The 25,392-nt window shown below is 40.6% G+C and overlaps 3 protein-coding genes and 1 long non-coding RNA gene across 8 annotated transcripts in view; 1 reads left to right on the forward strand and 3 right to left on the reverse strand.

The window, feature by feature from the left end:
- LOC100709289 (up-regulator of cell proliferation-like) overlaps positions 1–699 on the reverse strand; it is an 86,559-nt gene extending 85,860 nt beyond the window's left edge. For 3 of the 4 annotated variants that reach the window (XM_019348515.2, XM_019348508.1, XM_019348503.1), the window contains exon 1: positions 564–699. The gene's annotated coding sequence lies outside the window, so the exon portion shown is untranslated. The remainder of the gene's footprint in view (positions 1–563) is intronic. The other variant, XM_025900171.1, reaches the window with a different exon arrangement.
- Positions 700–1,187: 488 nt separating this feature from the next.
- pop7 (POP7 homolog, ribonuclease P/MRP subunit) lies at positions 1,188–5,574 on the forward strand. Its single transcript, XM_003457639.4, has 2 exons — positions 1,188–1,264; positions 4,530–5,574. The coding sequence occupies exon 2, from the start codon at positions 4,587–4,589 to the stop codon at positions 5,040–5,042; it is 456 nt and encodes a 151-aa protein (XP_003457687.1). The 5' UTR covers positions 1,188–1,264; positions 4,530–4,586; the 3' UTR covers positions 5,043–5,574.
- Positions 5,575–6,029: 455 nt separating this feature from the next.
- epoa (erythropoietin a) lies at positions 6,030–15,864 on the reverse strand. 2 transcript variants are annotated; one of them, XM_005462482.4, is made up of 5 exons: positions 15,230–15,864; positions 11,073–11,203; positions 10,868–10,954; positions 10,531–10,695; positions 6,030–7,192 (listed from the first exon to the last, which is right to left on the reverse strand). In XM_005462482.4, the coding sequence occupies exons 1-5, from the start codon at positions 15,306–15,308 to the stop codon at positions 7,040–7,042; spliced, it is 615 nt and encodes a 204-aa protein (XP_005462539.1). In that variant the 5' UTR covers positions 15,309–15,864; the 3' UTR covers positions 6,030–7,039. The 2 variants fall into 2 exon arrangements, with proteins under 2 accessions (XP_005462539.1, XP_003457688.1); XM_003457640.5 differs by lacking the exon at positions 15,230–15,864 and adding an exon at positions 14,802–15,137.
- Positions 15,865–16,620: 756 nt separating this feature from the next.
- Positions 16,621–25,040, reverse strand: LOC112841735 (uncharacterized). The gene is made up of 4 exons (XR_003214924.1): positions 24,816–25,040; positions 24,584–24,668; positions 24,385–24,426; positions 16,621–18,097 (listed from the first exon to the last, which is right to left on the reverse strand). It is a non-coding gene; the product is annotated as an uncharacterized LOC112841735 (long non-coding RNA).
- Between the last annotated feature and the right edge of the window lie 352 nt (positions 25,041–25,392).

Below are 25,392 nucleotides of genomic sequence, written 5' to 3' on the forward strand. Positions count from 1 at the left end.
CTTAAATTTTCTCCTGCAGAAACGATTCCAAAAGCTAAACTTTTACTTTGAAGGCAAACCATGTCTGCTTCCGGGTTGTGTCACGCTCGTTGGACGAGCGTAAAGTAATGGATGCTTCAGTGAGCAGATTTGAAGTTTTCCTATCGTGTACACAGAGTAGGCCTTTAAATAATGAATTTTCATGTGGTAATACATATCTAGGTTTAAGACAAAAATGCCATTTTTCATTATACAGCATCAACAACTACAAATTAATGATATTCGTACACGAACTGCTGAAACTTAGACGTCTGCATCACTCTATTTTCTTGTGCCGTACGGTTTCCATTGTGTAGATACAAGAATATTTTGTATCGCCGACAGAAATCTGAAATATACCATGAATCAAATAAAGAGACCGAGACGACACGTTCATCAGTGAGAGAATAAAGTTTGATCACAGGGGGGAAATTCTCATCAAACCCCTAAAAACGAAACTATGGAAATCCAAGTAAATCTTTATGCGTGTCATGTAACATACCATATACACAAACCAGACAAAACAACATCAAAAAGCTACCCACCTTTGTATTTTTCTCCCCTTCAGGCTCTTGTTTTCTCCTTCATGTAGTAGACTTACAAGCAAACTTTTCCGTTACTGTAGAGTGAAGCACATTTCACTCGCGTTCTAGACCAGTCCTGTTACTCGGTTTGATGAACACTTTCGCTTCCGGTTTCATGACCAAGCGACTGCACGCACCCTACAGTTTACACCAATGACTGTACACCGATGACTCTGACCACCACTGACACCAATGAAAAACTACTAAAGCGCAGTTTTTCTCTTTCTGTTTATCCTCCAGCTCTGTTGCTGATTGTTACTGGAGGAAAAATGAAGCTTTCTAAAGGATTGACGCTTGTATTGAAAAATGGTTCATTTCTCGAAGCTTTTCAACACAGTCGTATTTTTAGTGCCATCTGGTGGCCAAAAATGTGAAGAGCAGCTTGACTCCACAACTTGAAATTAACTACTTTATTACGACTGCCCACTCTTTTATCAGATAAATTAACATCTTTTGTTTGATTTTGGAAAATATTCCAAAAGCAATTTTCCCAACTTGTTTTTCCAGTCTTTCTAGCTTCAACAGTCTCATGGAGGCCAAGAGGCAGTGTTACTTCCGGGTTATGGAGCCTACACTTCCGGTTTTATTTAACGACGAAACTGCTGCTCATGCTCCTGGCAATGATATAAAGAAACTTTATGACTCGAAGTTGTCATTTGAAGGTGAGTTTTCTTCACAGGTCGGAGGACACAGAGGAATTGCTCTGTTTCGACGCTTCATACTAAATTAGACGGTTAGCTTACCCGAGTCATAGCACTGCTGTGTAGGGTTAGCCCTCCTGAGATATTATCGAGTCGATGCGAGAGGACTGTATCTTTTCCATGTCAAATTTAAATTGGTTTTGAGCTCACCAGCGAACCTGTAAGGAAGCGGTCCGCAAGCGTAGCTAGATATTAGACAATGCATGTCTCTTTTCTGAACCATGATACGCCACCTGAAATAAATAATGTTTTCTACAAAATGAGTAAAACATTTTGAACAAATGGCTCAAATTATAGAATTAAGTTTTCTTTATCACCCAAAGGCTAAATGAAATAAAGTGTAAGTTCTGTATTTTGAGCATCTCTTTGATAAATGCATTTTTATCATGGTCGCAGTACAAATTATTTGTAAAAAGGCGTGAGCTACGAACCACAAAACGAAGATACTAAGTACTCTTTGATCTTATCAACTTGACTAAATTTTCTCTCATTGTGGATTTTTTTTTTTAAGCCACATGTCCTTGAGGTCATCTTCCACCCTACATAGAAACAGGAAGTTGGCAAGAAGTAACAAAAAGTTGATTCTGTTCATCTGGACGTAGCGTTTTCAGTGGGAGAAACGTTTCGTCACTCACCGAAGTGACTTCTTCAGTCTCAGCTGACTGCAGGTTTCCCCAACCTTATAAACAGTACGTTTGGATAATGCATAATGATCAATGGCCATGAGTACCATTCATAGAGAGTTAGGGAATGGCTGCAATCAAAGCATGGTAAGATGGTGTGGCCAGTGGCCACTTTTTTAATGATGTACACATCCTGGACAGGGAGGAACGCTGGTTTGAGTGGGGAGTCAAGGAGGCCATTTACATGAAAAGGGAAAGACTGTCTTTGAATCAAGGGTACATCGTTCACCATCTTACAATTCAGCTAACAATCAATGACCAATGGGCTTTGATCAGTGGTTGTTGATCAATGGTCATGACAATTTACATATTATTGATCAAGGAACTGACCTCCCAGCCCATTGTTCATTCAGTGTTGCTAGTTTCAGTCATTGTGCTAATGTACTGTTTATAAGATTGGGGAAACCTGCAGTTAGCTGAGACTGAAGCAGTCATTTGGATGAGTGATGAAACGTTTCTCCCATTGAAAACACTATTTCCAGATGAACAGACTCAACCTTTCAGAATTTCCTTACCTGGGTGGTCGAGCATCAAGAGCTTGAAGACAAGATTGAAGATGATAAACCTGTAACGTAAAGTGTCCTGTAAAGTGTCAAAATAAATACATTTCAGTTGTTAACTGATGGATAAAGTGCAGGTGACAGTAGCTGCATATTTAAACATGGGTTAAACAGATATCACAGTTTTTTTATTATAATGTCAAAGACGGGTTATTTGTCTGATTTGCGGTCGAAAAGTGTTGGTCTTCAAGATGACTGTAAATTCTAAGACACATTCATTACACTTTTTTCTTACATCTGTTGATTGTATTTTAGGATGTTTAAATACTTTTGTGAGAAATGCGCCCTGCATCTAAAAATTCACTACCATTCAAAAGTTTTAGAACACCCCAATTGTTCCAGTTTTTTTATTGAAAATTATGCAGTTTAATGTCTCATGTCACTCTGAAATGAAAGCATAGTACAAATAAGTAATTGGAGTTAAAAAAAAATAATAATGGAATCAATTTATAGACCAAAATGTATTCTAAACTTTTTATTTATCAAAGTAGCCACTTTTGTCAGAAATAACAGCTGAAATCACCCGTGGCATTCTTTCTACAATAGAAATAAAACATTCTTCAGAAAGTTTTTCCCATATCTGTTGCAGAAGTTCCCATAAATGTGTGGCACTTCCTAGGTTGCTTTGCTTTCACTCTTTTGTCTAGTTCATCTTTTAAATCTGGAGACTCCCATCTTTTCAAGCTTACCATCTTGTTCTTTTTTCCTGAGGTAGTTCTGGCGTAACTTTAACTTGTTTCTGAGTGTCTGTTGATGGTGAAGGAAACTGTACTCACTGACACCTTAACTTTCTCTGCAGGTAAGACCTACATTTTTGAGTGTTATGATGGTCTGTCTCACTTCCATTGTTAATTGCCTTTTTTCTCACCATTTTTGTAGCAACACACTACTTGCTGCAGTACAATACTGTTCAACTGATGCTCACAAGGGGATGGTATCACAGTGTGTTCCAACATTGCTTTTATGCAGACAGAGCGGGTTGTAAGTAATCCAGAAAAGCTGGAACCCCAGTAGGAATTAGCAGCACCAGCTTTCAAGGCTTGATCAACCTCCACTGCTGCAGAACAGCTTTAAATTGTTAATGCATTTTGTGTTCCACGAAAAAGGCCTTTTTGTATAATTCTGAAATGTAAATTATTTTTCAGTTTTGTGTAACCTTACCTTTTTTTTTTTTTTACCTCTGACAGCTCACCACTTACATTTGTACCATTTCAAGCTATTCGTTGGACTTGAACAAATTGAATTGCAATAAATAACTGGAAAAATTGGGGTGATCTAAAACCGGTAGTGTATATTTAATCCCATTTTAAAATCTGTAATTACTTTTAACTGCACTGCAATCATATATTTTAGAAATGCTCATCTTGTACAAGATATCCTCTCATGATAAATGGCTGATTACTACAAGAAGTTATTCAGATTCAGAAAGACTTTATTTATCCCCAAGGGGCAATTAATTATTGTTCAATGCTCTGCACAGATGTGAGGTCCTCTAGATTTTATTCTGAGATAAGAATAAATTCAGCATGACCTCATGGTTGCTGTATTGTCCATGCTTATTAAATGCAACCTTGTTTAACACAGTCCTCTATAGTTGGACTTAAATATTTATAAAGATGTAAGCTTGTGCAGTTTAAATCGTTGAAACATGTTTAATAGATCCTTTATGCTCAGCAGGAAGGAAGGAGTCAGAGAGAGCAGATAAGGTTCAAAACTCTTTTAACCTAGCAAATGACCCTGTGTTTATGCTGTTGGAGGTAAAATAGTGAGTTTCCCACATCTCAGGGTCAACAAGAAGTGGCAGTGTTTTCAGTAGCTTAATCTGTGTTTCCTAAATTTCGATCTTGATAAAAAAAACGTTTGCCCATAGTTGCTTTGTATTATGTTTTTTATTGCTAGATACATCCTGAATTTTTTATCTGATTAAAGGTATCCTGAGGCTAATCTGACCATGTTACACCACCTTATGTCTTCTTTCCACAGCTTCTTCGTGTGGCCCCACCTGCTACCCCAACTTGATCCACTGTCAAAAATCTAAACATGACGGAGCCACGCAACCCCAGTATGTCCTCCATCCCTCAGACGGGCCCTGCACACACAGACTCCAGTTCACCTGCTGTAGAGATGGACCCAGTGGAGTACACTCTAAGGAAACGTCTTCCCCGGAAGCTCCCAAAGAGACGCAACGACGTCTACGTCAACATGAAGACGGATTTCCGGGCTCAGCTGGCGCGCTGTCAGAAGCTTCTGGAAGGTGGGGGTCACAGAGAGATCTGTGTTCACGGCTTGGGCCTGGCCATCAACCGGGCTATTAACATTGCCCTTCAGCTGCAGGCCAGCAGTCAGGGGGCGCTACAGCTGGCAGCCAACACCTCCACAGTGGAGCTTGTGGATGACCTGGAGCCCGAAGATCCGGACGAGGCCGGAGAGCCGATGACGCGTACACGTAACAATTCGGCCATTCACATAAAGGTGTTCTATCCTGACCCTCAGTGACCAATCAGGAGGTTTCCTGTGGATCAGCCTGAGATTCTCCATTAGCCCTCAGACCCTGTTTGTTTCCTCGTTAACCAGTAGATCACAAAACACTGAGTTTATGTGGAGAGTCACCTTTGCTATTCTTGTGTTATATACATTTTTCAGTCTGCATGCTTTGGAGCAACACTAGTGTGCACTATAATTTATAAGTATGTGGCTGTGCCAACTTTTTTTATGTGTATAATGTTTGTGTGTTCAGGTTTTAAAGATGCCGATAAGAAAGCAGCAAACAGGTGTTATTGTTGTCCACTAGATGGCAGTAGCAGCTACTATAAACATGCCAGGACGTTGTTACTCTGCAGACTAACTTCTATAGCTCCATCACAACAGTGTTTTGTCAAATTGTTTACAGTGTGAGGTCAGCTGAGGGTCACTGAGACGTAGACTCTGTTTAAATGTGATTTGTGTCTCTGAACTGCTGCTCAAAATGTATATAATGGACACTGGAATATTTGAAATCTGGGTAAAAATAAAAACTTGCCAGAGTGTATCTTTCTTTAACTATTATTTCTGTATTAGTGGCTGGAAAATTTGTATGTGGAACCAGTAAATTCTGCTGTGGCAGCTTGTACTCGGCACGTGCTTGTTCACCCCATCGAGAGGGAAAAAAAGGCAAAAATAATGAATGAGATGCACAAACTTCCCCGTGTTGTGTTTCCATCCATCCTTTCTTTATCCGAGAACAACATTTCGTATTTAAATAGGGAATCATACAGTGATGGGACAAAACAACACAAAACAGGAAAGAAAACACATACAAACATCCTTAAAAACATCTTGCACTTGCACGACAAGATATAAAAATAAGGGAAAAAACAAGGAAGAACACTTAACTAATCTGAAACAGTTGAGCATCCATTTTACAGAAAGCCTCGAGTTCCCAGGGCTCACTGATTGCCTGGCTGAGGTTTGATGACGAACAATAGAGGGAGGGAGAAGACGGTGTAGCGTCAGCCTCTGGAAAACTATTTGCAATTACAGCCCCACAGGATGTAAATTGTAAGTTTTTCCAGACAGTCTGGCTATCAGCGTGTAGAGACTGGTTGAGTGTAGTCAGGCAAAAACAACAACACGGAGAATGACGTAGCAGCTTCACAGTTCTCATGTAACCCTCCTCACCTCTCACACCCCCAAACTCACTGGAACTGAACATCAGCTTTGTAAGCCTTTGTTATTTGGAAAGGACATGCAGTGTCAAACAGCCAATCAGGTACACACAATCATCAAAAAACAGAAGAAGAAAGAGCAGCATGCCATTGCAAATGATGTGAGCAAACACCTTTGCAAATGTGTTCAGTGTTACACAAGAAAACATGACAAAGAGCCCAACTAGCATGTTAGACCTGACACTACGTCAAAGATTGAGCTTAAAGTAGAAAAATCTATATAAATAGTAATTACTCAACTTAAAAATATATTAAAATATTCACTGAAAAAATTCTGAGAGACTGTTTCTGTGAGGCAAAGTTGAAAAATGTGGAAACCATGAGTGAGGCCACGTTAGTTTCTGCCTCCAGTAGTGAAATTGATGCCCAGGTGTAGTCAGTATTAACTGGGTGTTTCCCTCTAAAGAAATAAGTGTAAGGGTCAGACTCGCTGAAAACAGACGCACACGGACGACACTGAAACGTTCAGTCTTAGCTCGACCACACTGAAGTACATTCACACACAAAGTGCAAGAGAGTGCCAGTAAAACAGCTAATGGAGCAGTGCTTCCCAAAAGCATCACTTTGGTCCATGAGTCACATCTACTTTCCAAGGTGCGTTCATCTCCTGTCCATCCAAAGCGTTGCTGAGACAGTCCTATCCTTTCAGCTCTTCCTCTGCATGCGACGACTGCTGCGTCTTTCTCATTCCACACCGCTTCCAGCAGCGTGCAGGTTAACCAGTGTCACATTTCTCCTCTTGCCTTTGGAAACACAAATTTCTTCGCCCGGGATGGGGCGATCGGTGGATCAGCTGACATCTGGCTTGCATGCCTGTGCACTCGAAAGAAGAAGGTGCACTTTGCCTCGCAGGAAGTTGACGTGGACCTGAAGCAGCTCTGTTGCTAAGGACACCCTCCATGTTCCCTCAAGGTCTGTTGCATTTGCTGGTGGTGTAAATTCCTGAAAGGGAATACAAAGAAACATGATGTGACCCCTGAGTCATGACACACTGTTCTTACGACAGGAGTTTGTCCTTCAGGACAGTTTGGTAAATGGTAAATGGCCTGTATTTATATAGCGCCTTTATGGTCCCTAAGGACCCCAAAGCGCTTTACATATCCAGTCATTCACCCATTCACACACACATTCACACACTGGTGATGGCAAGCTACGTTGTAGCCACAGCCACCCTGGGGCGCACTGACAGAGGCGAGGCTGCCGGACACTGGCGCCACCGGGCCCTCTGACCACCACCAGTAGGCAACGGGTGAAGTGTCTTGCCCAAGGACACAACGACCGAGACTGTCCGAGCTGGGGCTCGAACCGGTAACCTTCCGATTACAAGGCGAACTCCAAACTCTTGAGCCACGTGACAGTGCTTCGTTTGTCTGTTGCCAAAGAAAGAGTCTCTATTTCACTTCAATGCAGTAAGTGAGACCATCTTAGAAAACAAATACACTGGCTCTAATCATCAAGTAAATACCTTTCCCCACATTTTCCTGTGCCAGATTTTTTAACAGTAATATTATTTTTTTACATAGTTTATGCTAAATGTTCCAAGTAGCAATGATAAGAATAAAACATGCCATCCCTCTTCTGCAATGTCTTTTCCTAATCTTGCCTATCACATGTCCAGAGGCGTAGATGTGCTGGAACACACTGTACTGATGCTCCACCACTTTTTCCCCCAAATGACAAAATTCGAGCCAATATTCACAGCTGGCTCAATTGCTTGAAATTCAGTTATCACAGTTATTAAGACAGACAACAACAAAAAATGTGGGGTCAAACTTGTGATCGTGGTATTTAGGGCTAGATTTACTAACATCTGCACAGGTGCAAAAACTTCTTTTCACATCAAAAATCCTGTTTACCAAAGAGCATTTGCAAAGATGGACCATAGGAGTGGGAGGCCTCACAATGCACTAATTTTTATATAAAGATGCAGTCTGTTTCAATATTCAACTACTAAGAGCCGCACAAATTAGGGGCTCCAAAATTAGTGCAGCCAATGACAGTCAAGTGATGTCCTAGTAACAGTAATATTGTGGAGGCTCAGGTTTTACACATCTGTTTCTCTATGAAAACAGTGTAGCACTTAAGATGAATGAAAGGAGGCTGAATGTTTATGATATGAGGGATAACTCCTCTGACGTTGCTGGGGACTCTGTGTGGGGTTCAGAGGTCTGAGACTCAGGTGGAGCACAGGAGAGCTGCGTTATTAAAACTATCAAACTGTATAAACCTGAAATCTGTGTGTAAACAGCTGATTTGTGCAATGTGTAGAACAGAAAACATTTACTGTCTGATCCCAGTGTGTCTGTGTGTTAATGAAGATAACGTTACTGTGCCAGGTACTATCATGAACCTTTTTTTGCTGCAGGCTGTAATAAATAAATGTAGTATTATGTAGTTTAAGATTCAAACATTAATAGTGACACACTAACAAAGTCACATTAACAGCTGTGTGTAAATATTTTAATTATGTATCAATATTCAGGTAGAAATGCAACCAAAAGCCTGAAAGTTCAGCTCAGTCCATTCTGCTTGGCTTCATTCACATATTAACATCATTACTGAAGAGCAGGAGGGGACTTGGCTCTAAATGTGCAGTATGAGAACACGGGGAAGAGACAGGACAAAGTTTGGGGGATTGCACTCACAGCTGAGCCATCTCCCAAAGTACCAGTTACTCACTCGTTCATTGAACACAAATCACATTAACTGTGACAACCCAACAACACATGCTTTTTTTTAACTGTTAAATTTAGTGTTGAACTGCGTGCCACAAACCTCAGTATGTCACATTTGCATATTATCCTAAAATTTTGTGTTCTGAGAGGGAAACTCCAAAAGTAGCTTTTTAAGCACCCAAAGATGTTTTACTTTGGTGCAGACTGTCTGTGCAAACCACAAATCATTTAATATCAGTTTCTTTTTCTTCTGCTCTCAAATCTGTAATATACTACTGACCTTGTAGTACCATATCACCCCATTAGAGCACTTCGCTCTCGCACTGCAGGCTTACTTGTTGTTCCTAGAGTATTTAAAAGTAGAATGGGAGGGAGAGCCTTCAATTTTCTGGCCCCTCTTCTGTGGAACCAGCTTCCAGTTTGGATTCGGGAGACAGACACTATCTCTACTTTTAAGATTAGGCTTAAAACTTTCCTTTTTGCTAAAGCATATAGTTAGGGCTGGACCAGGTGACCCTGAATCCTCCCTTAGTTATGCTGCAATAGACGTAGGCTGCCGGGGGATTCCCATGATGCATTGAGTTTTTCCTTTCCAGTCACCTTTCTCACTCACTATGTGTTAATAGACCTCTCTGCTGAATCACACTTGTTATTAATCTCTGTCTCTCTTCCACAGCGTGTCTTTATCCTGTCTTCCTTCTCTCTCCCCAACCGGTCGCAGCAGATGGCCCCGCCCCTCCCTGAGCCTGTTTCTGCCGGAGGTTTCTTCCTGTTAAAAGGGAGTTTTTTCTTCCCACTGTCGTCAAAGTGCTTGCTCATAGTAGGCACATATGATTGTTGGGCTTTTCTCTGTATGTATTATTGCAGGGTCTACCTTACAATATAAAGCGCTATGAGGCGACTGTTGTTGTGATTTGGCGCTATATAAATAAAACTGAATTGAACTGAATTGAATATCCACTACTGAAACATCAAACTGCTGCAGTTCTGTAACTCTGATATTATCTTTGTAAATGCATGCAGTAGAATTCAAAATTCACCAGAGAATAGGTGAGGGAGAGAGATGGCATCATAGTTAGAGAGTGCATGGGCATCTATCCCACAGGAAGTAATGTGAAAAGAGAGAGTAGATGTGTCCAGGGAGGAGAGAGCAATGAGCAACAAGTAAGAAGAGATAAGCATGGTTAGACAGAGGACTTCATATATTTTTAAAGTCAGTTTGATCACATTTGCTCAGTTATAGTTGAATAATGGTCATAAACTTAGAAAGAGCTTTAGAAGCAGATTACTCAAATGTGCCTGACTGATGTGCTCCACTACTAAAACAAATAGCACTGCACCTCTGCACATGCCTGATCCGACTAAATTAGCTGACTGCTTTAAAAATCCACTACCACAGCTTATACTGCTCATTAAAGAGGGCCTAAATGCGCAATGATCAGATATCGAAACAAGATCCCCTTTGGTTGTGAACCAAATATTGCACATTTTGGCACCTGACCATGACCATTTGCCCATGTACACAATGACAACACAGGGATGTTTGCTGGGCAACTGCTGAGCTGTTATTTCTGAATTACTACCTGGGAAGCTTCTCTAACTCACCTGGATGTTGAGACTACGCAGCACAGCGTTGATGCTGAGCAGGTTTCTGATGGTGTTGTCTATGTGACTGTGCATTGCTGTGTTGGTGACCGACGTCTGGAGCGTGTTGAGGGACTGTTGTAACAACCATAAACCAGTCTGCACCTCCTGGGCTTGCTCCAGTGCCTTGCAAAGAAATAAACAGAGGGCAGGATTTAAAGACTAGAACAAACGAAGCCGGTAATAATGATCAGATTAGAAATGAACAGGTACTACAGCTTCGCCCACAGGTCTACTGAATTTGATAGCTGATCTAAATCTGCTGCTTAACATCCAGCTGTCATCAGTGATTACTTACATTTTTCTTCTCCCATACATCAAAGTCTACTGTAGTCTGGGGGACGGTGACAGACTGGGACAGGCCACAGCCTTCTCTACATGACTTCTGCAAAAAGAGAGAGAGAGTATTGATGACTTCAGCAGACAAAGGGTCTTTAGAGGACAACATAAAGCAACCTTCAGCTGCTCTCAGGTTTTAATGCATGCATACATTTTCCTCTCACCATAGCACCTTCTGCGTCTCGTGCTTCCTGTATGAAATGGTTCAGGACCCTCAGGTCACAAATTGGCCTCAGTGGGGATGACAAGCCTGGCTGGGTCCAGTCCAACACTAACAACAGCAAGGCAAGCAGTCCTGCTTATCAGACACAACGGACACACAAACACATTTCATCAAACTCTGGCCATGGTTCGATACCACTTCACATGTCCAGTACCAGCACTGAAACTGAGTTTCTTCTGAGCTGAAACCACGTTTTACCTTTTCATTAACAACTAATGCTTTTTCTCTGGAAACGTACCTTAGTTTTCCAGCCATTCACTGTGTTACTAATGATAAATCTGTCTTTATTGCATGTTGCAGTTAAGCCTTTACATGATTTTTATGCTGACATCAATCAGATTTTTCTCTACCATCCATATATACATCTTCAAGTTAACAGCATGGCTTGGTGCATAATTTGCACTTATAAGAAGGCAACAGCTGTGAGAGAAAGTGTCATAATACTGAATAATATAAGTTTAGTTTAAGACATAACAGCCATATTATAATCATGGCAGTCAGGAGGACTTCAGACATATAAGGGATAAGCATAGTCAAATATAAGCATAATCTAAACTTTTGTGTATGACACCACAATGTGCAGGAGATATGCACACCAACAGTTAAGCATGGTTCATTATTTCACTAACATTTTAAAATGTCTTTCTCATGCTGACTCTGCAGGTCACCCCTCAGGGAAAGAGCTGTGAAGCTGGTAATTTTCCATTTGTTTTACTTCTCTGCTTGTTTGTAGCTCAACTTTGACCATTCTTACATGACATGTTTCACATCAAAAGAATATTTTATTTAGGGGAACAGTGCAAAGATGGGCTTCTTGATGTTTCTGTGCATCGGTCTAACCAGCATGAGCAAACAGATAGAGACCTAAATCCAGACCGATACAAAATATAAAGCAATCTAGTTCATAGAGCATCCTAACGTAACCAGACGAACCAAAAAGTTCAGGCTCTGATGCCAATGGCTGGGAAATGTGGGAAACCTTACAAAGAAGCAAGCAGAGCAAATGTTCTACATAGTCTTAAAATAACACTTCTGCCCAGGTCAGGTCCATCATTCTGAAAACAAATTATAGGAAAAAATAAAGTATCTTAGTAAGATACTGTACCTCAGTGCTCCTTGGTACTGGTACTTCAACTGTCTGTAACGCTACTGGAAGGATGGAACATTGATCTACCAAACTATATCGTCTCATTTGATGTTTGATCGTCGTCTAGCACGCCAGCCCAAACTCTACCATAGGTGTTCGACTGGGTTAAGAGCTGGTGCCTACAAAGGTCACAGCAGATGATTTACAGAGATCTGCTGAGGGAACAAGTGGACCTAAACTATGCAAGCAAAGGGGTTCTTCAGAAAAAGTCATTCTACCAAGTTATAAAATTGTGTGGACCATTTTAAATACACAACTACAGAAGAGACATCAGCTAAAAGAAACTGCACTCAAATACTGAAGAGCACAAAACAATCGGTTTATTTGTTGTCACACTTAATTCAGACCCCTGCTGTCCTGTGACCTGTGTACAGTGCAAGAACATGTGAGGCCAGAGGACTGTATCAGTTAGCCAACAAAAGCCTTTCTAGGAATAGTGTACCTAACTTTGATGCATTACCACTGACTGAGCTGCTCAGTCTTAGTATTTGATGCGTTACTGTTTAAGCTGTGTCACCACAGCATGATTCAGCAAATGAAACCATGTGATCTGCTGCATTATGAACAGAAACCTGCAGACACCATGACAGTGCAGGAATGACCTTGTTTAATCCTTGCTGTAACAGGGTATTTCTACAGCTGGGACATTAGTCAGCTGTGTTTCTAACTTTTTCCCATGAGCATAAAAGAAACTTGTCACATTCATAGAAATCAAACCACATTCTGAACTCTAACGATACACTTGGAAATCTTGAGGGTCATGTGGGCATCAGCCTTGTTCCTCTGTGCCACATGTTGAATGCGCTCTTTCACAGCAGCCTGGCTGTGTGACGCAAAAGCATGACAGAAAATACAGATGATTTTCCCAGGCAGATGGGGCCGATACGGGTCACATTAAGTTCTCAGACCTCCTAAGAACTAGCACAAATCGAGATGGTTTCCAATATTAGATGAATCATTTTGTAAGTGATAACACAAGAGAAAACATCAAGAAGAGGTCAACAGCCCCATCCAGTTCACCTCTACGCCTCCTGTCTTCCTCGTTGGCAGTGACATGAGAATTGTCAGTGGCACATCTGCTTCTATATAACTGGAATCTGGGCTTTTTTACCCTCAGTGACAGAAAGTTTCATTGTTATTTGAAAAATAACAACATATAGTTACCAGTACAGTCTTTGATAAAATAACATATGCAAGTTTGAGAGGCAAACTGGTCTCCTGGTTTTTTGGGGGGGGGGGGTTTCATCCGATCTGGCATTTGCTAGTGTGTGTGACTCAGCTTGAGGGTTATCAGCGAACTTTTCAACTCCACCACTGCCTACGTGAGAATTCATCAATCTAAAAAGTGTACGCACATGCATCCACTCTCGACTTTCTCACCACGATGGTGGAATTTGCGGCCCAGGACTGCGGCCAGACTGGAAGTTAACAGCTTCGTCTGCCAACGGCTGCCAAAACCATGTTGCTATTTTAAATTGAAATCAGCAGTCCACAAGTGGCAGTACTTTGGATAATGGCAAACTTCAGGCCAGGTATGTGACAGATGCTTTGCAAAGGTTACCGGCCGACTTAAAGTTGGCACTTTTGATATGCGTTATTCTATCTAACTCTCACAAACACGTGCAAAAAGACCACAGCATTTTAGATGGCACACAGGGCTGATAAGGAGATCCTATTTAAAACACATATCACCAGTGGAATGGTTGCTGCTGAATGCTTTGCAGTCTTCTACTTTGAACAGGTCTTCCACATGATAAAGTGCAGAGTTGTAAATAGGCAGCTATCAGATGACAGGGGTCTGACATAATTTCCTGTTCTGCTGGAATCCCTTATAGCGGTCACCCTTTGATAACCCTTTGCTCTTTTCTGCTGACTTAAGTATGCGATGACTGTGCCAGAAAGCACAGATTCAGCTTGCATGTTTGAAAATTTTCCAGTATGCTGTGTCACGCTAGAGAAACGCAATGCAGATGGATTTCCCCAGTGGACGAGACAAAAAAAAGTCCTCAATACTCAGCACCTCATGTAGAGCAGCGATTTCCATTAACAACTGCTTCATCAGCAGACTTTTTTTTGTCATAATCATGCATATTCACTCCATCATACATTTGTTCCACCACATACACGTTTTTTGGGTTTATTTCATTTTAAAATGTTAGTATCTTAAATAATCAAGAGCGTCTAGGTATATTACAGTCTTAAAGCACGGTTCAACGTAAAATTACTTTACAGGGAGTAAAACAGAAGAAAAATGGCAATCCTGTAGCACATGTAGTTTGTCACAGATCCTTTGGAAAAAACGGAAAAAGTAGCAACTTATCTCCAGCTGCTTAAATCCCAAACCCCAGAACCAATATTCTTCCATACAGGATAAGCTGTACACCGAGAAGCCTAAATGCAAGCATCCATGTGTCATCAGCGTGATGAGCGTGTTCAAAAATGCCCAGCACAGAGACTGCTGTGGCACGCAGGTCATGCACACCAAGCGAGGCACCAAAATAGAAATCTCACATGCGCTCTTACCTCTACCTGTTTTCTGCAACATTCGCAAACAGGTGCAGCATCTTTAAAACACATCGTGAAACAACTAAACACATGCGCAGGCGTCACGATTCAGGTTCCGTCCAACAGATCCAATACGCCACCAAGTGCGCTGGTCTCTGCGCGAATCCCGACCAGCGTGCAGGTCCGTGTAAAAAAAATAGGTCCATGCAGTCACCTTCCACACTTTGCATCACCGCTGTGCTTTGGCAAAACCTTTTATTTACCTCCCCCAAGGATATAGTGATAACGTGATAGCCCGCAAGAACGACTACGCGCCTTTCTACGTACCGCGGTGACATTAAACATCAACCCACCATGCAGTGACTCATTGCGTAAAGAGTGAAAATAGAGTAACTAGTAAAGCCAGAGTACAGAGAAAAAAACATGAAGGCATGCCCATAACTCACTGGGAAACTCCATAGCGGCATCCGCATAGCCCCTCACAGGGTCCTCGCGGTTTGGCCCATAGGTCCGTCTATTGCCCATTAATTGGAAACGAAGCTCTTTTGTGGATCTCTTGTGCACTTATCCGGTAGGTGTTTCTAAAAAGTGATGCCGTTTGATTTTTTTTATTGATGACTTTGAAAATATAGTTGCATTGTTTTAGTGATGACAATATAAGCCGCTCCTCCCTTAAGGCAAAATGTTTTCTTTCATTGTTATCCAAATAATAGCCCCATCGGTGTTTAGATAACAAAAAGTAAATAATGCCTCAAAAAAAGCCGCGCAGACACTTCCCATTCATTGTCTGGGTGCTTTCAGAAACGCTCATTAGAATATTTTTATTGCCGAAAATGACAATGAGGTTCGTCTACTAAAGAAAACTTCAGAAATGCTTCCGTTTGTTTTATATGCCGTTTTTCATTAAAAAAGCATAGATGTTTTGAGGTGCAGTTTGGTAAAGAGGGACGGTTTTTTGGAAAGTCTACATACATTAGCAGCTTCTTTTTAACCCCCAAAAGTTACGTTTTCTTAAACGACTTCTCTTTTGTTCTATGTTAATATGTTTTTTCGGGTCTGTGTTTTTGTGTTTCACAGCTGTACAGGTGATCCTCACATAGACACTCTGTGCCCACCAGCCTGTGATCAGGTAAACTGGGTCATGTGTAAAATGGGCTGTTAAAAATTTATCAAAGACAAACTTTGAACAAATAAAGCAAAAAGTTTATTTAAAATTTAGAACTCAGGAGAATAGTGTTTGTGTTTATATTTTATGTAGAAATGTATTATTAATGTATTTCGGGGCTTTGTTATTTTCCATTGCTCTGTAATAAAGGATATTTGGTTTCACTTAACTTTCTCGTTTCTTCATATTCCTCTGCTCTTCTCATCCCATCTTCTAGCCACTGATTGTATTTCCTGTCTGAAGTGACATCCTGTCTCTGTTTTGTGCCTTTCCCCCCCTTTTTTAACATTTCTTCCCTCCGGAAGAAAAAAAGAGATAGGCTTTTTTTCTTTTTTTTTAAAATTCCATCTACCTTATCCTCTAGCCTGTCTAAACTGAGAAGCAAGGTGCAACCTGGATAGGCTGCAAGTTAATTGCTGTTTCTTAAGTTATTACAGAAAATATGTAATTTGACCCCCAAATTATGCATTATTTATCCAAGAAGTTACCATAGCATAACAAAACACATTTAGAAGGATTTTATTCATTATAAAGATAAAAAAGAAGCAAAAAAAAACATATAGAAAGTCAATTTTGGCATTGTGTCAGACTGTTTAATAGTAGTGTTCTGTGGATATGAACGTAGATCTTTAAGACAGCAATCACCACACCTAGTATTCCAGGTGTGGTCCAGGTGTCCTTCAGCTCTCACTATGAATTTCAGCATATCTTCACATAAAGTAAATGCTTCTGAAGAATACTCCTTTCATTTAGATTTTCACAGTTCTGGTGCTTGCTGTATAGGAAAACTGGAAGCACCACGGCTCAGTGGGAGGACCATTTTCTTTTCCTTGGTGCAAAAGACAACTAAAAGACAAAAGGTTTTTGTTTTCACTCTCCTCAACATGGTAATTCTTTGTATTCAACAGCTCCTCCTATAGCATGTGTCTAATACGTCACACATTGCAGTCACTTTGTCACTCTGTCTGGCTCTGCCTGTAATCAAAGCATATGGCTTTGGAGAGCACATGGAAGCCTGCAGAGACATGGTGACTGGAAAGACTGACCTTCCCCTGTCAGCATTCCACAGCGTCGCTCCTTTCACCTTCTGACATGTACCCTCCTGTCCAAATGAGGAAACCACTGAAACTTTCAAGTGGGGCACAACCAAGTCTTTCCTACTGTTTCCATAAACGTGCCTTCTTTTTCAGCTTTGTTATCTCTACGTTTCACGATGCTGCAATTTATCTTGTATCTCGGAGATGGCTGATAGCTATGCTGAGAGTGAAAGCATTTTTTGCCATTCTTGAAGGTAATGTAGCTGCTACGAGTTGAGTGACAGGAGGGACAACACTAATGCTCTCATTCTTATAAGATGAGGATCTCTCATAGTTAACATCTGCAACATCAGGCACATTCTTCTGTCAGTTTCATTATCCGGTAGCAACTAGAAAACTAGAAGGTTTTCTACCAATGTGAGAGTATGACGGGAGTAAGCATGCACAGTACCATGAAAAAGATATCACGTAAACCTGTTGTGCAAGCTTTTATATATTTCTCCTCTATGATATTCAGACGATCACCTGCCAACATCAGAACAAATTTTACAACCTAACAGTTTGACACATATCAAACTTATTGCATGAATCTTCCCTCCACTGTGTTTGGCAAATCATTACTGGTTCTATTACTACGAGATTCATTAGGTCAAGCACTTGTTATACATCGTTTACAGAATCAAGGAAGCTCTTTAGGAAGGCATGTTCTCACTGTGCACATCTTGTAACCTCCAAATTGGTAGACAATGTAGTACATAGCTCACAGGAAAGTATAACTTTCAACACCCCCAACTTCCCACAACCAGTGACATGCATCCTCAAATGTTACAACTTGCACTCATTCAGGAGGAAATTCTGAATGTCCTTCACGTCACTGTAAAAACAAACACACACACATAGTAAAAGAGAGACCAGACTTAAATGCTGAAATGGCATTTAAGTGATTTTGGTGCTCTTCTTATAGACCTTTGTACAAGTTCTAGCTTTACATTCAGCAGGTTGTCCTTAACTGTGATGAGTTGGAGACTCTTAGCTGCCATTTTCAAATTGATGATTCTCAATGGAGAACTTTGGCTCTTTCCACCCAAGAAGCCTCGCCTCGTCTCGTGGAACTAGAAAAGTTTTGGAACTTTATAAATGATTTCTCCTTTGGTATAATAAAATTCTCTCTTTTCTTGGTTTTTGAGACAGCTTAATTTTTACTATGTTTAAAACTAGTTCTGTTTAATCAAGTGCACAATGACCTTAGTGTTATTTAGTCATTTAAGCTACTTATTTTCTAATTATTGCTTTACAAAGTCTGTTAGCATGTGTTAACCTGAACTTACATTAAATATGCAAAAAATTTACAAAGATTTGATGCATTTCTCTCTCCAGTAGAGTTCAGAGACTAGATAAAAAATAGTCAACTGTAGCAACCATCACAAACCTCTAAAAATTGGAAAATAAAATCCCTATGAACAGTGTTAACCTTGAACATTACTTAATTAGGAAGGTATCTGTGTCTTTAAAAAGCTTAGGTTAATAGGTTGTGGTCATGGTGGGGTTAGAACCTGCACCAGCATAATAGTATCTCAAGTAAAATATGTTCTGAATGGTGCACCATTCACAACAAACTTTACTTGAGATACTATTATGCTGGTGCAGGAACACCATTTAAAATCACAACACATTCAAATTAATTAAGTTGTAACCCCACCATGACCACAACCTATTTACAGTTTCACTGAACTACATACAAAAACATAAATCAAAACTGACCCAGGCACATGGAAGAGCAATCTCATCCATCATCTAAACAAAGCATCTGCTGCAGGAAGATGAAGGCTATTTAAAGGAAAGTGTGAGTGTTGGAGTTCATTCATGATATTCTTAGAATAGTTTTCATTCAATATGACTTCCTCATGAGACAACGAAACAATCAGAAGTAGGACAAACATTAGGAACCAGAATGGCATTACTAATTCTGTGCACAAAAATGAATTTAATCAGTTTACTAAATAAGTTCCAATTGATTTTATGTCATGTAAATTGTAACCATTCAGCTCAATGCAGGTCTGTTAAAAATGTTATGCAGCACTCATTCTCTGCACTTCAGTCACGGGTATTTATGTCCAGTGCCCTCGTGGTGACAGTCCCTTTGGAGCCAGAGTATAGGAAATATATTGAAATTTCCTGGAAGTCCCCTCTGTGTGTCATAAAGGAAGAGGGTGTCCTTCAGGGGCCACATGAAACAGCTCCATCAGACAGGAAGTGAAGGTATGTTTGCATATGTATGTATTATCGTAAGCCAACAATGCAATGTTAAGTGACACATACAGCTTTACTCACAAATACTTGGAAACCCTGATAAGTCACCAAGCTTACATACCCCCACGCTTACCGTTGCAAAATCCTATGTAAGCTGCACATATAACACACACACACACACACACAGAAGTTAATAACCAGATATTAACTATGACCAGAGATTCACTACAACAGTCATGATTGTCCTGATGTCAGTAAATAAAAAAATAATATTAAAAAAGTTGTTTAGATCAATTTACTTTTAATCAATAGCCAAGAAAAACAATTGGAACATTTCTGCATTTGTTCCTTTCCTAAACATGCAACATCTAAAACACCAGCTGGAGGACAAGTATGAACTTAAAACAACCTGATTACAATGTATTTCAGGTATTTTTGTAAGTTCATAGATATAACTCTAGACCCAGATTCTGAGTCAGCTTTAATTGTACATGTCAATGCAGTGCTAAACTGAAGCCAGTGCTGACAACTGTGCTGCACTGTTTGCTCAAAGGGCTGTTTGCTTATGTCTGGGCCAACATGAGAGAGAGAGAGGAGAGGGAGACAAGGTACGTGCTGCGAGCCATGCTTCATGATCAGAGCAGAGGATTGGGGTGGGAGGTGAGGGATGTGTGGGGAATGCGGGGGCAGGGGTGTCCAGTCTCAGTGACTCCTGGTTTGGAATGGGACACAGTTATTGAATTTAGGATGACTTGGAGGAGGGGAGATGTAAAGTTGGGATGAACCCAATTGCACTTTCCTTGTGCCATGACGAGGGGTGAGGCCAACATGCTGGGGGAACTGCAGGAGACGCTGTGCCGTACTTTATAGGAGACAGCCAAAGAGCACAGCTGTTAGCTTGTGTGTGTCTGTGTGTGTGTGTGTGTGTGTGTGTGTGTGTGTGTGTGTGTGTGTGTGTGTTTCACTTTCTATCTAGGTTTTTGGCTTGGAGCCAGCTAGGTCTATTCCTCTGGCGCGCCACAAGACAGGAAACTGACATAAAAGAATAGGGAAACTCACCGTGAGCGACACAGGAGCCAAGGCAGGAGCCAAGACAGTGGTCACTGACAAAGTCAGAAGTTATTGTTTCAGGTTACAGGCATATACTGTGACAAGAACCGTATGTTACTGAAGTTATTGTGATTCCATTGTAATGGCCACAAGTTTGGAAGGAGTCCCGGGACAGGGATTTCATGAGTGAAACTGATGCCTTGACCTAATGCTGTCATTTAACCTCCAGTGGAACTCCGTGCTAGTAAACAAGCAACACTGTGGTCACTTACAGATATTAATTTGCACTGAATGCTCCTCCTGCAAATAAAGGGGGATACCTGTAATGGGAGCCGATTTGACCTACTAGCCAGAATTGGGCTAACAGGATAAGCTTGTGTGAACACCTGTGCTGAGCCTCCTCTAGATGCAAAGACCAATTTTATTGTTCCAGTGTAGCCAGTGTGGACAATGAATATGTACTTCAACGTTTCAGTCCAGAAGGCTGCTCACGAATGCAGACACACTTTTTAAAAAGCTAATTTAAAGCTCTTATGCTGAATGCATACAGTCCAGTATCAAGAAAGCTGCAATCCTTAATCTGAGGAAGAGACTGGAAACTATCATTTCAGGTGTGATGCAACATCATGAGTAACCTAAACTGCATTCCTTACTCTGTAACTAACTCTGTGTTTTAGCTCCGCAGATTTTCCCTATTATCTTTTGTATAATTCTCTGAAAGCATCACCACTTATTTTCCTTACATTTAGTCCTCTTCCTGTTGCCCATCTGCCCTCTTTGGTATTTCTTCTGACCTAACTGCCCCTAGTCACACTCCCTCTTATCTATTGGCCACTCATCACTTGTCATTTCCACTTAATGCCCTTTTCCCTCTTTAGGACGTCCTCCCTGCCATTTCACTGACTCGCTGGCCCTCTATGGCCTGAGATTTAGGTTTTGCATTCCACCTCAGCCTCTGTCTGTCATTTACATTCTTCACTGTGCTGCTGTTCAATGAGCACACGTTTAACTTTGACTCTTAGTTTTTCTGGTAAAAGCAGTGGTTCCCAACCTTTTTTGCGCCACAGACTGATTTAATGTGAGAAAATATTTTCACGGACCGGCCTTTAAGGTGTCACGGATAAATACAACAAAATAAAATGATACGACCGAGACAGAAACTGTGGTATTTTGTAAATATGATAATAATCGCGAATTCACTGTGTAATTGTTTAACTTTTTTAGCAGCGTCCTCCTGAAATGTGCCAACAACATTGAGAGTAACTTCCTCCTCTCTGCCCCTTAATGCTCTCTGGTTGCTATGGTAACGCAACAATATTTCTTTCAAAATAAGACACACAACTACAACACGGGAAAAGACCCAGGGAAACTGAGTTAACGATAAAAACCCTGAAAACCATCATTTTTACACCCGAGCCTCAACTCTTGCGGCCTGGTACCGGTCCATGGCCCAGGGGTTGACTTACAACACCATAAGCCTAAAACCATCCAACTTTAATTGATAATCTCATGGCTCTCGGATACATGTACAGTCTAAAGTCGCCAACATTTTCCAAAACAAAGCACTCCCTTAAATTTGCTTACCACCTATCCAGGCCAGTGGACACGGCTGTAACCCTCATTTTGTATTAGGTCTTTGAACAGATTCGGTCAATACAGCTCATAAAGCATCTTGTGAGACTGGCAGAAGATATCTGAGTGTATATTAAGCTATAGCCCAGATTTTGTGATACCAGATAGCATAATGTCATTTGAGCTCCAACTGAACACAGGAAACTCTTCTCATTCTACACAGGACCGTCCACTGGATATGTGCAAATCTCATGATCATCAGGCAACATACGACAGTAACAAGCAGACAGTCTAGAACCTGTCCATCTAAAGAAAGGATAACAGCCAGAAAGCACATCTTTGACAAAAGTAAAGGGAGTTTTGGGGTATGCATGCATTTGCTAACTAACTTAATTACTACATTAATTTAAATCCAGTAACCTACAGCAGAGGTTTCTAACCTTTGTCATCCAAGTCCCCCCACAGATGGACTTGAGTGGCCTTTTATCCTTAAAAAAATATTATTTGATCTCATTTAAAATGCATTTTAAAACTCACTTTTAAACATGATCTTAGCCATTCATTGGCTGCTTTTACTGCTATCTGTTACTATCAGCTTTTCCCTACCTATTATGAATTCATTTGAGCTACTTCCAAACCCCTTTTAGTCTGCCTCTCAGTACTAGTGTACTTCTGCGCCTGGTTGGGAATGGCTTCCCTCCACACTAAAAGATGCCTATCATTCTGGACATCACGCTGCTTTTGAACATTCAGGTCACTGTCTGGTTCATGTCTTCTCATCATACAAACAAAGACTGAAATCTGCTTAACCTGTGTATAAAACACTGATAAGATGGACCAACAAGGCAAAGAAGGAACTTCAAGTTTGCTTTGACTACACAGACTAGGTCGTCTTTGATCCTGCAGCCACTGACCCCTATGAGGTGACTGACACTGTGACCTTACATATCAGCTTTCGTGAGGATGTGTGCATTCTCACTACAATGAGACGTGTCTACCACAGTGACAAGCTATGGTCTCCTGAGCTGAAGGTCATCCATGAGGTCAAGGAAGAGGCCCACAGAAGACAATGCAATCTGAGCAGCTACGCAAAGCTCCTGTGCCAAGCCATAAAACTGGAAAACAGCTAGACTGAAGCATTTTTGACAACTGGTCAAAACTGTCCTTTTCTAACATTTAAATTAGTCACTGACCTCAGAGTGTTTTACGACAGGTTTGATATGTCCATCCAAAGATGAAGATGCAGCAAACATTAAGCTGTAACACACTTTCAAACATCTGGAGTCTCCAACAGACTCAATTAGCACAGCTGCCCTCCACATCTGCTTCCTCTTTACAGTATTTTTACCCCATACATGACTCCTCTGTACAGTTTCTGAAGTTGACCAGTGACAACGTGTCTTTCAACGAGACAGCGTATAGTAAGATAACATCAAAAAACAAATGTTAGTTAGAGAAATGATAAGAAAGATGCCAGAGAGAGTTCAGATTGTGATGAAGAAAATAGTCATGTAAGTTATTGACTTTCAAGCTCGTTAGATTGGTCTCTGTCTTATATGGTGTTTACACTTGTTTGCCAAAGTTTAATAAATCGCTGCACCTATTTCCCATTTTCCTAGCTAAACATAAAAAGAGGGGTTGCTCAAGACTTTTGCACAGTGCTGTAGAGCAGGGGTGTCCAACTCCAGGCCTCGAGGGCCGGTGTCCTGTAGGTTTTAGATATCACCCTGGGTCAACACACCTGAATCAAATGATTACTTCATTACCAGGCCTCTGGAGAACTTCAAGACATGTTGAGGAGATAATTTAGGCATATAAATCAGCTGTGTTGTATCAAGGACACATCTAAAACCTGCAGGACACCGGCCCACGAGGCCTGGAGTTGGACACCCCTGCATTATGGTATTTCATGAGAACAAGCAAGGCAAGAAGAGCTTGCCTCTGCTTCTCACATTAATAAGATTTGTTAATTTGTCTATTGTCAGGAAAAAAAATTGATTATTGATGGTTATAGAAAACACAGCTCCAAAAAGACTGCTCTGGGTATACATTTTTACAATCAAATTAATTGAGAAATAGGAAAACCACAACATTATCAATGTTATTCATTGTTCAGCTCCTTAAGTTTGTGTCTCAAGAGTCCCTGTACCTGCCTAATTGTGCAGCTGAAAAAAGGGGTTTTCGGTGATTAACAGATAGTCTTTCCACTTAAAGTGTTACAAGGTGTGAACAGGGCCAACTGTCCTGTCAGCCTCGTCCTTTGTTTCTGTCAAAAACATGTACAACTCTTGGAGACATGAACTCATTTACATTAATCTGAAGGTTAAAAATGTCACCTTAATGTCTAAATAGGCACACTGGCAAGTGTTGACAGCAATCCTAATAGTCTGAAATGGAATCACATTAATGAATATTTGAATATTTCTGGTGACGGCCCTTAAAGCAATAACGTAAACCCAATGTTTTAGAAAGCAAACTTGACCTCATGCATTACATCACCTGATGTACAGTCCAATCTCATACTTACCACATCTTTCTCCATCACTGTTGTGGGCATGTCTGAATGAAGCTGTGAATAAAATTAAGGTAATGGGGACCTGTCTAACTGCTGTCACTTTAACAAATTCATGAACACACCAATAGTACAGATACCATATTGCATTTAGAACAACTGGTAAAAATAACCTCAACGACTGTGACAGATTGTTTGTAAAGGGATGTCCAACCTGTCTCCAGCTGAGTCGTGTGTCACCAGCAGACAGGTTAGAGCAGCATTCACACAGATCACTGTCTCCCTCTGTCGTACGCTAGCTGAACAAAAGACACATGCTTACCTTTAGATGTGAAACTACACCTTTAAAAGTACATCTCTCATCAGTGGATGTGACCTGCGATGAAACTGAAACTGACAAGTATGAAGACATGAAACTGAAATGTTTAAAATTTTGGAAGCCTAACCTGAAGATGGGCCTGTGAAAGAAGCAGGCTTTTTTCAAAGTGGCCATAAGATGGCAGCTGATGAACATCTTTAAACAGAAAAATTAATTAAGCACACTAGTCCAATATTTAACGTTTTCTGCACAGACAGATTTTTGTAATTTAACCTCTGTACATCACCTCAGTGTATTTTAAATCAAACAGTAAAGATGTGACTGAAGTGCAGACTTTCAATTTTACTGGGTTTAAAAAAAGAATTACAATTTTAGTACACAGTCCTCTATTTTCAGAGATTTCACTTATTAAAGAGAATCCTTATATTTAAATCGGTGTTAGTTTGTGCTGTTAATGTTCAGTCTCTGATGGAGGTTTGTGTATAAAAATCGCTGGAACTATAACACTTTTATAAAACTCTATGAATCGAAGCAGAAAGTTTGCACTTCAGTCAAATATTAATTGACTAAATCCAAAGTGGTGGGGTAGAGAGAGAAAAATACAAAAACTGCCAATTGTCCAACAAATTATAAAACTACCTGTATGAGATCAATTAAAGTCATTAATGTGAAATGCTTGACAAACAACAGATTACATATTAGGT

The sequence above is a fragment of the Oreochromis niloticus genome, linkage group LG3 (genome assembly GCF_001858045.2).
Source record: "Oreochromis niloticus isolate F11D_XX linkage group LG3, O_niloticus_UMD_NMBU, whole genome shotgun sequence".
NCBI classification, from domain to species: domain Eukaryota; kingdom Metazoa; phylum Chordata; class Actinopteri; order Cichliformes; family Cichlidae; genus Oreochromis; species Oreochromis niloticus.

Bases quoted from the DNA above. Each gene is read 5' to 3' on its own strand.
- pop7 (XM_003457639.4), top strand. From the start codon at position 4,587: ATGACGGAGCCACGCAACCCCAGTATGTCCTCCATCCCTCAGACGGGC.
- epoa (XM_005462482.4), bottom strand. From the start codon at position 15,308: ATGGGCAATAGACGGACCTATGGGCCAAACCGCGAGGACCCTGTGAGG. The intron at 10,955-11,072 runs GTGAGAGGAAAA...CTCTTTTTGCAG, and splicing joins GAGACGCAGAAGGTGCTATG to AAGTCATGTAGAGAAGGCTG. The intron at 10,696-10,867 runs GTAAGTAATCAC...TTTCTTTGCAAG, and splicing joins ATGTATGGGAGAAGAAAAAT to GCACTGGAGCAAGCCCAGGA.